The sequence below is a fragment of the Cornus florida genome, unplaced genomic scaffold (assembly GCF_030987335.1).
Source record: "Cornus florida cultivar Cherokee Brave unplaced genomic scaffold, ASM3098733v1 CherokeeBrave_3.0.0_Hap2_Chr02, whole genome shotgun sequence".
NCBI lineage: Eukaryota > Viridiplantae > Streptophyta > Magnoliopsida > Cornales > Cornaceae > Cornus > Cornus florida.
The window spans coordinates 27,483,163-27,500,317 of NW_026775572.1; the positions used below are offsets into that span (position 1 = coordinate 27,483,163).

The 17,155-nt window shown below is 31.6% G+C and overlaps 1 protein-coding gene across 1 annotated transcript; it reads right to left on the bottom strand.

Annotated features, from left to right (window-relative positions):
* Window positions 1-7,941: 7,941 nt before the first annotated feature.
* Window positions 7,942-9,012, bottom strand: LOC132295914 (F-box/kelch-repeat protein At3g23880-like). Its single transcript, XM_059794175.1, has one exon. The coding sequence runs from the start codon at window positions 9,010-9,012 to the stop codon at window positions 7,942-7,944; it is 1,071 nt and encodes a 356-aa protein (XP_059650158.1).
* Window positions 9,013-17,155: the final 8,143 nt, after the last annotated feature.

Genomic DNA, 17,155 nt, shown 5'->3' on the forward strand with positions numbered 1-17,155 from the left:
CTTGTAGCTCAAGGTTTCTCACAAAGACCTGGTATTGATTTTGAGGAAACATACTCCCCTGTGATTGATGTAACTACTTTTAGATTCATAATACACTTGGCAGTCACAGAAAGATTGCATATGCATTTAATGGACGTGGTTACAGCATATTTATATGGATCACTAGATAGTGATATTTATATAAAAATTCCAGAAGGATTTAAAATGCCTGAAACAAAACCACGTCATATGTACTCAATAAAATTACAGCGATCCTTATATGGATTGAAGCAATCTGGGCGAATGTGGTACAATCGCCTTAGCAATTACTTAATCAAAGAAGGGTATGTAAACAATCATATTTATCCATGCATTTTTATTAACAAATCAGAATCTGGTTTTGTTATTGTTGCAGTATATGTTGATGATTTGAATCTTGTGGGAACATTGGACAAGATCAAAAAGACGGCTACTTATTTAAAGAAAGAATTCGAAATGAAAGATCTCGGAAAGACAAAATACTGCCTTGGATTGCAAGTTGAATATTTTTCGAGCGGTATTCTCATCCATCAATCAACATATACAGAAAAGATTCTAAAACGTTTTCATATGGACAAAGCCTATCCATTGAGCTCTCCCATGGTTGTCCGATCATTTGATATCAAGAAAGATCATTTTCGTCCTAGAAAGGATGATGAAGAAATCCTTGGTCCTGAAGTGCCCTATCTCAGTGCGATTGGTGCTCTTTTGTATCTTGCAAATTGCACAAGACCTGACATAATTTTTTCAGTCAATTTATTAGCAAGGTACAGTTCTGCACCAACCTGCAGACATTGAAATGGAATCAAACACATACTGCGATATCTTCGTGGCACAACTGATATGGGTTTGTTTTATTCGATGGCACCAAAGTCTCCATTAGTTGGATATGCAGATGCCGGCTATCTTTCTGACCCACATAAAGCTTATTCACAAACAGGATATGTGTTTACCTGTGGCGGCACTGCTATATCATAGCGATCAATGAAACAGATAATGATTGCAACTTCTTCAAATCATTCTGAGATACTCACACTTCATGAGGCAAACAGGGAATGCTTTTGGTTGAGATCAATGATCCAACATATTCGAACAACATGTGGTCTCTCATCAATAAAAGAAAGCCCAACAGTATTATATGAAGATAATGCGGCATGCATTGCACAGATGAAGAAAGGGTATATTAAAAGTGACAGGACGAAGCACATCTCGCCAAAATTCTTTTATGCACATAAACTCCAGAAAAAGGGTGACATTGATATTCAGAAGATACGTTCATATGAAAATCTAGCAGATCTATTCACTAAAATGCTTCCAACTACAACATTCAAGAAGCTGGTGCACAACATTGGAATGCGTTAACTAAAGGATCTTCAGGGTTAATCTAATGAGGGGGAGCAATTGATTGAAGAGGTATTGGCATACTGTACTCTTTTTCTTTCGTCCAGGTTTTATCCCACTGGGTTTTCCTGGCAAGGTTTTAATGAGGCAGTTTTAATCTATGCAATACCATTTTCAGATATATAAGAATATTGTACTCTTTTTCCTTCGCTAGGGTTTTGTCCCATTGGGTTTTCCTTAGCAAGGTTTTAACGAGGAATATTCTTAGTGTAATTTTGTGGACCCCAAGGGGGAGTGTTATGTATATATCTAATAAATGAGTGGGGTCCACAATATATTGCATCATCCATGACATCAAGATTTTAGTCTTACAAAGGAAGATTGCATTTAGTGGCTTCTTAGGGAAGCTTACCTGTACGCCTATATAAGGCTATGCATGTGTAATGTTTTGATATGTGTGAGAAAAGGTTTTCATTCCCTCTTTTACTCTCTCTTTCATTCTCTCTGTCTCTGTCTTTCGCTCTCTCTTATTTTGTGAAAGTGTTACTTCTTTTCTTACATAATATTACTATCTCTCTATATATATATCTACACATACACATATATTTTATTATATTTATATATTTTTTTTATCATAGCTTACATATGTTGCTAATTTCCACCCTAAAATATTTTTAGTTCCATGTTTTATTCCAAGATTACAAGTGGTACAAAACTGTAGAACCACAAGTCAAATTTAATTAAAATTCCACCAAGAGAATTCCCACTAAATTTATAATGCATAATTTCATTTAATAAAATCTTTTTATTCAACCCATCTTATTGAATTAAATCAAATCTTCACTTTAATTATGTCATTACGAAAATTTTAACTCAAATAAGCAGCATTAATAGTCTTGAAATAAAAATTCAGGATATCACATTAATTTTTTTATTATTATTTATTTTATTTTAACATTGCACTAATTAATATTTAGCTCAATCCTCTTTGCTTGAAATAATCTATTTGACACGAGGGAAGTTTCATGCTTCAACTCTATTATAGACTTCCCTTCACAGTAACTTCCAATTACTTCACCCTTTCAAATAAGCCCAACACCAGCTCCGACTTTATCTTTATTTAATACTTGTGAAAAAACCACACCAAGCTATTTATAATATTGCATGCTTATATTGCAAAACGGATTTCAATTGCCCATACAAAATAAACTCCTAAAGGATCTGAGATGAAATGTATGCAATTAATCAAAATTATTTAGCTTTTTTTTTAACGTTTTGAGAATATAATATTAATTGAAATTATGTTTGTTAAAATCCATTTGTTGCAAGATTTCTTAAAGCAAAAACATAAAATCATGTTTTGTAAAAAAATGTTGCAAGTTTGAAAAATATAATGGTTAGTTAAAAAAGATCACTTAATAGTTTTATATATATATATATATATATATATATATATATATATATATTGTTCATTGCTACAGTATTTGTTGGCATGTTGTTACAGTGTTGAAACATATAAAAATATCAAATTGGTATTTTGATTTTTGGCCACTATTCACAAAACATTTCGATAATATGTATGGGTGGTTTCAGGGCTAGAATTACTTGGACATATAAAATCTTTGGAAGTGAATCAAAAAGTGAAGAGTAGTAGTAACTATTTAGAAATTAGATTCTTATTTGTAATGGGATATTGATATCTAAAAGAAAAGTGTGATGGTGACAAAATTTTATGAGGAATGTTAGGTATATTAAACTGTAAATTACTGGAGAAGACTACTCAAGTTGAGAAGTATGGCTAGGGGTCTAGTTAAGCACAGTTTGAGGGTGGGAGATTGCACAAGCATGTGGCTGGATTACTAGTTACAAAATGGCCCCATTTCACAGCAGCTCGGGCTCTCTGATATGGAACTTCTTCAACTGGACCCTCGAGTCAAATTTTATAGCCTAATTTCGAACCATAAGTGGGTAATTCCAAGCTCCTTACATCACATTCCCTTCTTCCAAAGTCGAGCATTCATTTCACAGCTTCAGCATACTCCTCCCCCCTCTATCAATAGTGAACAAGCTGATCAAGTTCATTGGCTTCCAAGCTCTCCTAATGATTACTCCCATAGGCTTACAATGGAATATTTCACTCCCCCCTCTCTAGCCTTTGCTTGGGATCACCTCATTTGGTTTAAACACCATATCCCAAGACATGGATACATTGTTTGGTTAGCACTCAAAGAGAGACTATCAACTCTGGACTCAAAGCAAATGCTGAAGAAGCACTACACCAATGCCTGCTATCTATGCCTTGCAGATGAGGAATCAGTGGATCGCATCTTCTTCAAATGCCATTATAGCTCCATCATTTGGAATTTTATTCAACATACAGCTGGTTTCTACATTAAACCTAACAGTTGGAAGGATCCGATTGCTTGGTGCTCAACAACTTGGACACAGGACCACTTCATCACTCACAAACTGCTGCTATCTTGTGCCATATACTTCATTTGGCAAGAGAGAAATGTAAGAGCTTTCAGGAACAGGTCTTCTTCAGCCAACCAAATAATTCACCTCATCAAAGGCTGCATAAGAGCTAGATTTGCGTCTCTCAAGTTAAAGAAAGGTGCTGATATAAGAAAGATTCAATCAGTTGATGCATTACAACAACTTTTTTTTACACGGCTGCTCCTATGCCAAAGGACAATCATGGTTTCTGTTGTGACTCTGTCAGTGCTACTGGATAACTCCTCCTGCGTTTAATTTATAGGACAGTCTTGTTCTACTCTGTATGTTATTTACCTCTCAATATGATGTAATTGGTTGTCTGCTAAGAATTTTTGGTTTGATATGGTTCCAATTGCCGCCAAGGTTATGTTCCTTTGGCTTATTGTATTGTTGGACCTCTTTGTACATATTTTCCTTTTAGAAAGCTTATCCTTTTAACCAAAAAAAAAAAAAAAAAATGAAGAGGTTTTGGACTATGTGAAAAATTGATTGCAACTTATAATTCTAATAATAGAGAAATCTAGAGTTAACAAAGAAGGGTGTTACATCACTAATACGTTTAATGATATCAAGTTTCAGTATAAAATCCCATAGGCTTTCTTTGATTTAAATTTGAGCATATAATATTAATCGAAATTATGTATGATAACCTTCATTTGTTGCAAAATTTTTTGAAGCAAAAATATGAAATTATGTTTGATAAAAAAAATAGGGAAAACTACAAAAAAGTAGAATTAGGAGTCTTAAATAACAAAATGGTCTATTTTACAAGTTTACTTTTCAATTTAATTGAATTTTAAAAATTAATTACAAATACATCAAGAATTATTTTTAAGGTCCAAAATACCAAAATATCCTTCATAGTATCACATAATTCCAAAACACCAAAAAAATTAGGAACCCTACTTTGTTCTAGCCAATCTCAGTATTGGTTTTTTTTTTTTTTATGAATTGCCATTTCAAGTATTGCTCGTTAGGATATGGATCAAATAATAGAAACTGGCTGAAGGTATACCTAAACCATTCTTGGGATTTGCCCAATCTCATGCTAAGCTTTCCAGTGGGAAAAAATCACCCAACTAAAATAGAAAATTAGTAAATTAGAGGATCTTTGCTTTATTACCCCAACTTCAACATGGGGAAAGGTAGCAAAATAGACGTCTGTGGCTTATGTGCTGGAAAAAAGCGTTGTGCATGAGAGAAAAAAAACTATATAAAAAAAAAAAATCTAATCCATTGCAACAATTATTTTAGTCAATTCATAAGGAGTCTCTTCTAAAATTAGATTGTTTTTTTTTTTTTTTAGTTTTCTAAAATTAGATTGTCAGTTGTTAAAAAAATATCAAGTTTAAACCAATGATTTCAGCACTACCTTCCTCCTGTGTTCTTAGCAAACTAGTTTAGGTTTCTTTTGGCAAGTTTATATATATATAATTCTATAATCTTGTGAGTTTGGTCTTAATTTGGGATAACTTTCTTTGATAATATATATAATTTTATTGCAGAAGGAAATAGTAACTGAGGCATTATTTTCAAATTATATTATCTTAGGAAGGATATTTAGGTAATTTGAAATAAGAACTTGAGGATATTTTGGTCCGTAATAATAATTCTTGATGCTTTTGTAATTATTTTATTTAACTCAATCAAATTGATGTATCAACTTTAAAAATAGACTATTTTGTTATTTAGGATTCCTAAGTCTACCTGGTAGTTTTCCCAAAAAAATATTGCCAAGTTTGAAAAAAATAATGGTTAATTTAAAAATGTGACTTTTTTTTTTCTTGTAAAAATATGTATTTTGATTTTTGATCACTACTCACAAAATATTTAGATATTGCGTAAAATAAAACATTTTTTACGAAATATATATTTTTTTCATGTTGAGGTTCTTTGCCACTTCTGTAGCTATTCTCACTTAGTTCTACACCCTTTACTATAAATAAATATTTTAGTCCATCCAATTTTCGAAAAAAAATATTTTAGTCCATCCATATTTTATTTTTCGATAAATTTTGCTGCAGGTCCTCTTGGGGATTTTTACAGACAATCGCCCCTTCAACAATCATTCCGGCATTTTCTCCGACACCATTCCTATTTTGATGCACACGCTACATTTGGAGCACCGATGTATTAAAATTAAAATTGAAGGAGCTAAATTTCCTTAATTTTAATTTTAAGACACATAATTTGATATTTCCAGATATAACATGAATAAATCTATTTAAAATATAATCCTCGTCCTCTTTTTAAAAAAACAAAGAAAAAATAACAAAAGAAGATAGTTTTCAAATCCTATTCTAAAAGAGAATCAGACATGAGCATGGCAATAGGTCTCCTGGTGAAAAAGTACGGCTTGTTAGCACTCTTCCTACTCTTCTTTTGATCGCGTATTCCTACCGCCTTGCCCAGTATCGTGTCTTATAACCTGATGGGTACTATCTTAGTATAGGTAGGGATGACATGATTGGAACCAATGACATTTGTAAAGGGTGATTTTTAGACATAATCGTCACTCTTGTGTGGTTAATTATTATGTATGAATGAATTCATATATAAAAACCAATATAAAATAATAGGAGTACATAAAATTCTCATGCTTGACCATGAATGACAAAAATTTTGTGTTGGATTGAGGACTCCCCCCAAAACCCCTGAACATCCAAGTTTTTTTGAAAATGCTATTAATAATCCCTAAACATTAATTAATTTGTAAATTTTGTTCCTAAAATTTACTAAAATTTTCAACTGTTCCCCAATGTTTTTAAAAACACTTGAAAATAAATTTAGTTTGTCTCCTTCAAATTTTTTTTTTTTTTCAACTTGCACTCTTTTAAATATACTTCTACAAACTCAAATACTATGAAACAAAAATTTAAGCTCATTACTATTATAGTCATTTTTTTTTTGGGTAAATAATTATTTGTTATTTTGTTTATATATACAAGTACAATATCTATAATATTAATTCAAGAGAGAAAAAAAAGGGATAAAACAATTAATATTTCTAAAATGTTTAGTAAGCATTTTTTGTCAAACATTTTTGTAAAATAGTATTTACACGAAAAATATCTAAAATTATATAACAATCTTTATTAGAAAGTCTTAGGTATATTTGGAAAGAAAATAAACTAAAGATTTGTGAGACCATCAATAACAATAATAATATCATATATGCTAATAACTTTAGTTATCACTTTCTAAATAACAAAATTTATAACTATTAATAACTCAATAATAATCTTGTTGAATTTAAAATAATTTTTTTGAGTTAAAATTCATTATGTATTTCTAATTTTTTATCTATGTACATCCTTCCCAAGTGGAATCAAAGTGCTTTATTTTCTTCTTCAAAAAATAAAAAAATTTTAAAAAACTGAAACAATTGATAAATAAAATTTGATTTTCTAACAATGTTTATTTCTTTATGTTTCTTCTCCATCATTTTCTTTATAACATCAAAATTTTTTTTTTTTTTTTGTCTAACTTGTATTTTTCTCATTTTTTTAATTTTCTCAAGGTATATATACTATGATTAGTATTTTAAAAAAATTTATATTACAATTAATTAATAATTTTTATTTTTATTTTTGTTACATAGTTCAAATCTGCTCCCCCAATCTTAATTTTTTTGACTCCGCCCTTGCTCATCATTCGCAAGTTAGTATTCACTTACCAAAGGTAGATCCCTGTCCTTATTTGAGATTTTGAATGTCCTTGATCGAGCCATGTACATCCCCTCTCAAATAAACCTAAAAACCCCTCCCAATATTCCAAAAAAAAGAAGGTACAGCTCTCACACTATCCACTATGGGTAAAAAGTACAATACTTAACACCAACATAAAAGTTTCCTAATTATCCAAAAAAAAAAGCATAAAAGTTTCCTTCCATTATTATTATTATTATTATTTTTGTATAAACAAATTTAAGAGAAAAAAACAAACAAAGGTAATACCTAAAGAATGTGGTTTGATCAATTATCCCTCACCCAAAAAAAAACCAAAAAAATCAAATGCGGTTTAAAAGAATAAAAGCATATATGAAATTAATGAAGAAATTAGTAAATAGCCAAAACATGAATACTTTTACTGTCTTATGTGAGACGAGTGGGGTGAAACAATGCTTTCGTAAAAAATTTCTGCTTCATGAGATCGAAAGGTATCCTGACATCCACGAATACAGGGAATCTTCTGTATAGAGCTATATGTATTTTTTTCTATATTGTATGCACATAACCATTGATTAGTCAGAAATTGAATTTCATCGTCGTTTGATAAATTCAAAGGCCCTTCATTAGGCAACGTTGCAGCTTTGGTCCAAGACTCTCTTTTGCCGTACACTTTCATCACCCAAAGCTCCCTTGTAACAGTGATAATACAAAGACATCCTTTGACAACTTCAATAGAGTGAGGAGGTGTTTCATAGTCCGGTAAGAAAAAATCTTGAAATTTGTCGTTCGCTAAATGAAAAGCAACTATCTTCGACATATTGTCATCATCATATGTCAACCAATGGAGAGCTCCATTGAACAATTTTCCCCGATTTCTGAACTTGATCGTATAAGGGAAATCGTGAACGATTCTCCAATAATTTATTTTTAGTGCATACACACTGACATTGCTTTTGTTTCTTTCCGAAGACCACGACAACTCCACAATCTTGTAGTCGCGAGCGGACGCATCGTAGCCAAATCCATACGAGACTGTTTCCCTGTTTCGGAACGGCGAGCTTGGTATTTTGTTGAGTTCTCTGGTTGAAGGATTCAACAGGTAAAGAGTGTTGGATGGAAAAGTTGAAAATAATATCAAGCCATCACAAGAACCGAAAAACCTGATCGACTTGGTCCCGAAAGGAAGTGGAGAGTCAATGTGGAGAGTCAATTTTGACTCATCAGTGTCGAGGGAAAATACAACAATGGGTGTGTTCGAAAAACGGGATGGTTTAGCAATTGTACACGAAGAAACAAGTTTGCGGTTGTGGGATCGATTGAAGTGCATCTTAGCCAAGTATGGATCCGTGAATAAATTGAGCCAAGATTTGGACACACACTTCAGCTGTACAAGAGACTTGATCGGTAGTCGTGAAAGTATGTTAACTGTGAGATCATAGGGAAGGATGGGGAAAGACTCCCGCTGGAGGGCTTTTTCTATCTTCATAGTCTTTTCTCGCGCCGAGCAGGGAGTAGAATTATTCTTTTGTTTGCTAGGGTCGGATGCTTGAAGGAAGAGGAGAAAAAAACCCTACAGATGCTTAGGATTCCCTCCTTCCCAAAATAAGTGCCGTACTTTCTTTTCAGTCTATCCCAAAATAAGTGTCTACTTTCCTGTCCTTTGAATTTAAAATCTCAAAGTTAAATATTTAAAATTTAAAAGGACGAGTTAGTATCTAGACAGACAATACATGTCCCACATATCTCCTTAAAAATTACTACTCCCGTAACACTTAAATTGAGACTGAGGTAGTAGCTTTTAGAAGTAAATTCCTTTCCTTTTGGTATAATAGTAAATTAAATTATTACGAGCCATACTTAGCATTCAGGTATCTACTTTAAAGGAAACTTGCATTTACTTTTCTTTCTTTTTTTTAAAAATATATTTTAAAAGTTCTTGTTAAATACTATCAATGTTCTACTAAACATCGATTTTATCAGGTGAGTACGGATTAATAAATACTCTCCGATCATAACCGTCACCAAGATGTTGAAAATATATATATATATATATATATATAAAGAGAGAGAGTAATATTCTATAGAAATATTATTGAAGTTTGTTAATTAATATATTTATTTTGGTACCTTTGATTATTTCTGACTTGATCACAATAAAATATTTGTTCGACAAAAATAATAATTTAATAAATAAATATATAATAAATCATTTTGTCTAAAATCATACGAAGGCCTTCGAATTTACTTTGTGATCAACCATAATCAATACAAAATAAATACAAGTAGCAATGATGCAAATATTGAAAATATAACCCTCTAACTATTAATTACATAACTACCCGAAGTGTCGGTCTAAGGATCCCGAAGAATCCGCCGAACAAATCAAAGTAATTATTAATTAATAAAAGAGTCTATACTTTTCTCATGCTTAAGAGTCAAATGCCATGACGGTGATAGGGAGTAATTGCATACGACGGCTCTCGCAATATATCTTAACCTAACGCGGATCCAGTTCAAGTCTTAATTAATTATGAGTCCATCCATAATTACCGACTATGAACAATTTATAATTACTATTTATATATCATGCATTGATTGCCATCACATACATATATATAAATATTTCTTGTAATTACATGGACACTATCAATTTCATAGTGAATCGAAATATAATACATTGAATTCACCAATTGTATAAAACATAAATATTTCAGAAACGTCAGCAACATATGTCAATTAATCCAAATAGGAATTTGCTATGCCAGGGCATATAAATCCCAACACAATCATCTGAAAGAGGAGTGAGATTGTTCTATCTTATCTATTGTTAGTTTTGATTTCAATCCAATGATGAATGTTCAGTGATAAATCCTCACCTCCTCTAAAATACTTTGAATGTGCCCTTTGCTGAAGAAATTGCAACCGAATGGAGCCTCCCATCATCTTTCTTTGATATAACCCCTACGAATCCCTTCTTTACATTTCCAAACAACAACCACAACCTCCCTGGACCACCCCCTCCACCCCCGCAGCCGCCCCCACAGTATCCCGTGCTATGATGCTTCTAAGTTGTTGATCTTTCATGCCCATGTCTTTGATTGGGTTAGTATGTGCCTGAGTGGATATATTTAGTGCTGAGTTTGTATGTATTTATTTAATTTCATATATGTTGGGCCACTTTGTGGACTTCTCTTTTGTCTTTTTTAGCCCAACCTCATTGGGTCGGGGGCATACCCCTCGTTATCCCTATATTTATTTTCTTTGTAATGCAAATCCTTAATTATCGGAAAAAAAAAACAAAAACAACACAAAATTGTATTTCTAACTTGAATTTGTCATAATTCAAAATTATTCTTCCCAGCAAATTTCTGTAAGAAAATTCTAACATAAATAGAAACATGGTTTCAATGCATAAATTTGATAAAGAAGAAAGACATACCTAGTATAGAAATTATGCTTCAAGAGAACACTAAAGCGGAAACGTTCTTCAACTCTCTACCCTTACTGCGATACTGAACGATGGATTTCAGACCCTTTTACCGCATATTTATAGAGGGCTGGGACCGTTCCATAATCGTTGTAAGAGTAAAAGGTATGTTGATTCCATCAACCAACACACCTGTACAAATAGATATGTTGATTCCATCAACCAACACACCTCTTGATTACATATATATATATATATATATATATATATATATATATATATATATATGTATGTATGTATGTGACTGTTTATTCTAAAGCTGTAACATTTCTTACATATATGGTCAATGATTAATATTATTTAATTATTATTTGACTATTATTTGCTTACATTCTCCCACTTAGTCTAACAATAATTAATTTCGATCACTTCAAGATCAAAATGATCATTGAGTGTACTACAGAAGTTAATCCATATATTTAAAATAAAACACCTCTACCATTCAATTTGGAGTACCTTCGAGTCTACTAATATGAGATCAAGGGCGTCATTATATCATCAATGATATAAGACACCAATGGTCACTGATACTAACAAACTCAACTCCAGCGTCACATATATTTTGCATGTGCATTTATTCAATACAATATTCATGCCAAGCATCAGTCCTACCATGTCTCAATAAGCACACACCGTATCTCAAAACTGGACACTTAAGTCACAAATTTTCCATACACATGTGCACTAATATGAAAAATCTAATAAATGAGAATAATAACTGTGATCAAAAAATAAAATTGTCTTTACCTGAGCCAAGTACAACCTCCCACTAACTAAGTAAATTAATGTTAAAAAAAAAGAAATTTGCAAGCTTACTGTACAACATTAGCGGTAAACCCTTAGTCATGGGATCAACAATCTTTTGTTGTGTATCAATGTGCTCAATCAGACACTAGCTGGTTCTGTATCCTCTATTTCATAACAAGGTATTAATGGTCATATTTTAGACCAACTTGAACTCTTGTTGTTTCTTTAATACAAGATTATAGCGGTATTGACCTGAAGTCCAAAACTGATATTTTATAAAGCATGAAATGTGGCCTTATAACATACAAATAAACTCCGCTTCTATCACTTATCATAATAGTAAAATTATACTTGAAGTGGATTTGTATACTATCCTAACAACCAGCAAAGTCAGTTTTTACCACTCCTATAAAGATATGGTTCTTAACTATTTGCAAGTACCTTATAAATTTCTTTACCGCTTACTGTGGATCCAAACCAGGATCAATGTGATATATGTCTATCATATGCTATTTTATAGTTAACCATATACAAAACCTGAGCATACATTAGATTTTCAAAGGCGTAGAAAATGCCTTTTACCTAATTCTGCTCTAGATATTTTCTTGGTCATTGGATTACCAAATTTCTCAACTTTTACAATAGGTACAATTCTACCTCTATAGTGTTATATGTTAAATACTTTCAGAATTCTATCAAAGTAGGTTCTTTAATTGTGACAATTCAAAATTTCACGATATTTATTTAGGTGAAACTTAATGCCAATAAAAAGGCTTCACCAACATCTTCATCTCAAATGTTCGAGAAATTAAATTGTTTAAATCTCGTGTACAATAATGTCACTGTCATCCATGTTTAACACTAAAGATGAATTTTACTCCCACTGACTTAGAGAATAACTAAGGCCACACATTTGTTGTTTGATTGATGGGAAGGTCAACTAAACTTTCCAGAGTTAATTAAATAATGCCTCAAAACAATTTACTCTGAATGGGATCAACATAACATAAAATTATCTTTCCGGCCAAAATTATCATATATTAGTCTCCCACTGGTGAAATAACTTTCACCTTTGAAGTTAATTAATCATAAAAAAGACAATAACAACTTATACTCCTTTGGGCGTAGTGAGTTATCAATTGTGTCTTCTACACTAATTACCTCAATCCGCTTAGTTGGACAAACTCAATGGCCCACCTTTGGGCTTGATCATTGCTCGTCTTTACTAAACGCCAACACAATCCTTTAACTTTAACAAAATAATAATTTTGTCACTAGCTACAAATATCATTAAAATTTTCATGAGTGTGCCACTTTGGTGACTAAACACTCGATCAAACTTAACGACACTTGTGCCTATAATTGCAAAATGATTCAATTTTCCCGAATGAATCAAAGTACCATATACATATTATGCAACAATTTATAACATGAGACATATGCATAATAATGTATACAATTTCAATAACATGTATAATTTCATAAACTTATATGCTATGAAACTTTAAATTAATCATTAACTATGCCATGTACATCATCAAATATATAAAACATTCATCCAGTGATGATAACTTAAGAAAAATGATATATTTATGGAAATTAATATTTAAGGGACAAAATAAAATCCAAAGTTTTCAAAATTTATACATGTTATAAATATTAAATTAGTGACCCTTATTGATAGAGTAAGTAGAGGTGCATGTAACACATGACTCTCGGTGGAGAGACATGACTATTGGTTTAAATTCAAAAGACATGCACGTTGGTTTAATCCCAAAAGACATGACCATTGATTGCAACTCAAAAGATATGATATACATGTATATATATATATATATAACGAATCAACGTTAGTAACCCAAACTAAAACATGTAATGGTATGTTGAACTTGAAACATATAATAACCCTTCACAATCGGCATAACTCTTAGTGTATAGACCACAGCCTACGTAGCATCTGTAGGTACAGAGATATTTCGGTTGGTTCAAATCCAAAAAGACATGTTTGCTGGTTCAAATCCAAAAGACATGACTAGTAATTTGTCCAAAAGTTGTGACTTTTGAGAACATTTGTAACTCAAACATAAAACATGCCATGTCCGGTGAATGGGTGGTATGTTTCAACTTACAACCGTCATAAACAATCATGCAGCACTCTGCTATCATAAACAATCATACATGACTCTGAATGTGATTAACAGATAACCATTCCCATGGGTTCATGCATAAATTGAAACAGAAAATATTCACATTGTTAATTATGAAACAACAAAAGAAAATATTCAGGTTGTTGTGAACATCAAATAGAAAATAATATTCACGTTGTTGTGAAACACCAAATAGAAAATATTCACATTGCTATTATAAACTTTCAATATGCAGCCACATTTTAACAGTCGCATCCACAATGTGTATTTTAATTTAATATAAATTTTCATATCTATTTGAATTACTTTTCATAATTCTATCAGTATTGATATAACCAAATAATGTATATAAATGACACCTTTGTTAATATATATATATATAAAAGTCACCCTCAACAATATAATTTTTAGCAACACATGTACGTTCAAACTTATCCCATATATATACGACCACAACGTTTAACAATTATACGAATACAATATTTAACAATTCAACTTTCTTTGATATTCCTTCCCTTCAAAATGATCATCATAATTTGAGAAGGACGGTTACTTTACTAAAAGTAGATGAGTCAATTTCACGTGTAATGTCTTCATACACAATAAAATAATATTTTCGTATAATCATAAAACAATTTTTATGCCATAAGTATACTTTTAATATAATTTGTAATTCAACTATAATCGGTGTTTTATTCTATTTCAAATTCATAAACACCAGAAATACAATATACTTAAAATACTCAGAATGCAAGCATTAGAGTCTATGTTGGCTTTGATACCACATGTAAGAAAATTCTAACATAAATAGAAACATGGTTCCAATGCATAAATTTGATAAAGAAGAAAGACATACCTGGTAAAGAAATTATGTTTCAAGAGAACACTAAAGCGGAAACGTTCTTCAACTTTCTACCCATACTGCGATATTGAACGATAAATTTCAGACCCTTTTACTGCATATTTATAGAGGGCTGAAACCGTTCCATAATTGTTGTAAGAGTAAAAGGTATGTTGATTCCATCAACCAACACACCTCTTACAAACAAATATGTTGGTTCCATCAACCAACACACCTCTTGATTACATATATATATATATGTATGTGACTGTTTATTCTAAAGGTGTAACATTTCTTACATATATAGTCAATGATTAATTTTATTTAATTATTGTTTGACTATTATTTGCTTACAATTTCTTCGTATTTAACTTCCTTTTATATACCTTCAAATATTTTGAAGCCATCTTCAACTCTGATTGCGGCTGTACTAGTTTGTCCTATAGTTTATTAGGGAGGGTCTGATTCGGTCTTATTCTCCCCTCCTCTTCTAATGAAAGTTGACTATTTACTTACAAATAATAATAACAATAATAATAGTAAATGAAAATTTGGTTTTGTTCATTTGATGAATTTATCATACGGGCAATTTTGGTGAATTTTGACCTCAAAATCCCAAGAAGATGTATCCGTTCTTCAATGCATGGACTTCTCATCCTCAATTCCTACCCTCAATTCATTATGCGTGGTGCACATTCATCAGGGATACAACAATGTTCCAAGTAGTATAGAAGCTCAAACTCTTGAAGCAAGCTCTCAGAGTAAATTGTAAAAGGAGTTTTTCAATGTCGACTCCAAATTGCATGATGTGAAAATGGAATTGGACTCTGATCAAATGGACCTTGGATAAGTCACCAGCTGACATTGATCTTCAATAGGCTGACCAAGGCGCAGGAAGACGTGCTGAGACAAAAATCAAGAATGACTTGGTTGAAACTTGGGGATTACAACTCTCTATACTTTCATAAGTCGTTTTCATCCAGAAATAATATAAAGAAGATTAGTTTCCCTTGTCTCTGAATCTGGGCAAGTTATTAATGACATAGAGCTTATTAAGCATGAAGGCTTCGTTTGTTTCGACGTAAAATATTCTTTTTAAAAAATATTTTTCTTTTTTAGGTAAAATATTCTTTTATTTTACTTTGTCGGTTTGGCAAAAGTTTACGTCGAGATTGAGGTCGAGTCCATCGAACGGGGTACGCAAAATAACTTGTCGAAAATTTACGAATAAATTATTTTTATTAAATTTTAATATTTTTTTTCTTCGTAAATATTTTACGACAACCCATACTAGAAATTAAAAATATATTTTTTTTAAAAAAAAATATTTTACGTCTAAACAAACGGAGTGACATATCATTTTCAAAATTTAGTTCGATGTTCACCTCCATCAACACGTTCTCTCTCTGATCTCCAGCCATTCTTCATCAATCAGGCCCCTCAACACCTGCATGGTTACTTGGATGAAATTCCCATAAATTTGGACATTTAGAAGTGTATGTTTAACTTGACGAAGGTAGATGGAACAATCACCTCATTGCAGTCTCTGCTGTTCACCGGAATTGTAGGGCCGGTAAAGGTCATGTGTTCTTTGTCCCCCACTTTGGGTGGTTGGGCTCTATTTGGGCTATGTTGCTTCTATGTGGGCTGGGGTTTGTACTATCCACGTGGCCTTCCTCAGGCTATTATTTTGTATATCCGTTTCTTTTATAAAATTAACTCACCATTCAAAAAAAAAAAAAAAAAAAAAAACCTTTAATTTGAGCTTTTTTGTATTTTTTATTAAACCTATCACTAGATGCAAAAATCTTCTAATCTATTTCTCAATGAAACCACACAACAAAATTACACTGTCAGAGTTATAAAAATTTCTCATAAAAGTTTAAACATTTTTACTATATTTCAAACTTTTATTTTCCTACATTTTTATTATATTTGAAGAAATCATTTTTTTTTTTTTTAAATTATTACCCTTTCACAGTGCATGTAAGATAGGATGCATGAGAAAATGGTGGGATGATAATTTAATTATTACCCTTATGTTATTTTTGGTTAGAGGAAAGGATTGAAGAGAGATGGATGAGAGAGAGAATGAACTAACTTTTTTGTGTTTGGTTAGAGGGAAGGAAATTCCTTTGTATTTTTCTATCCGCCCAAAATTGGAAAAAAGATGAGGGAGAAAGAAGTAATAACTAACACCAAGATGGATTTTTCATTTCCAACCTTCCTAAAAAGTTGGGATAGATATAGAATTTTTAAAATTTTAAATAATGAGGGCATATTAGAAAAAAGAATATAAAAACCATTTTTCCCTTCTTTTTAACCAAACCAAAAAAAAAATGTGTCATCCCATCCACTCTTTCTACTATCCATTTCATTCAACCAAACAAAAAGTGAAGAGACACCT

Coding starts and splice junctions, on each gene's coding strand:
- LOC132295914 (XM_059794175.1), bottom strand. CDS start 9,012: ATGAAGATAGAAAAAGCCCTCCAGCGGGAGTCTTTCCCCATCCTTCCC.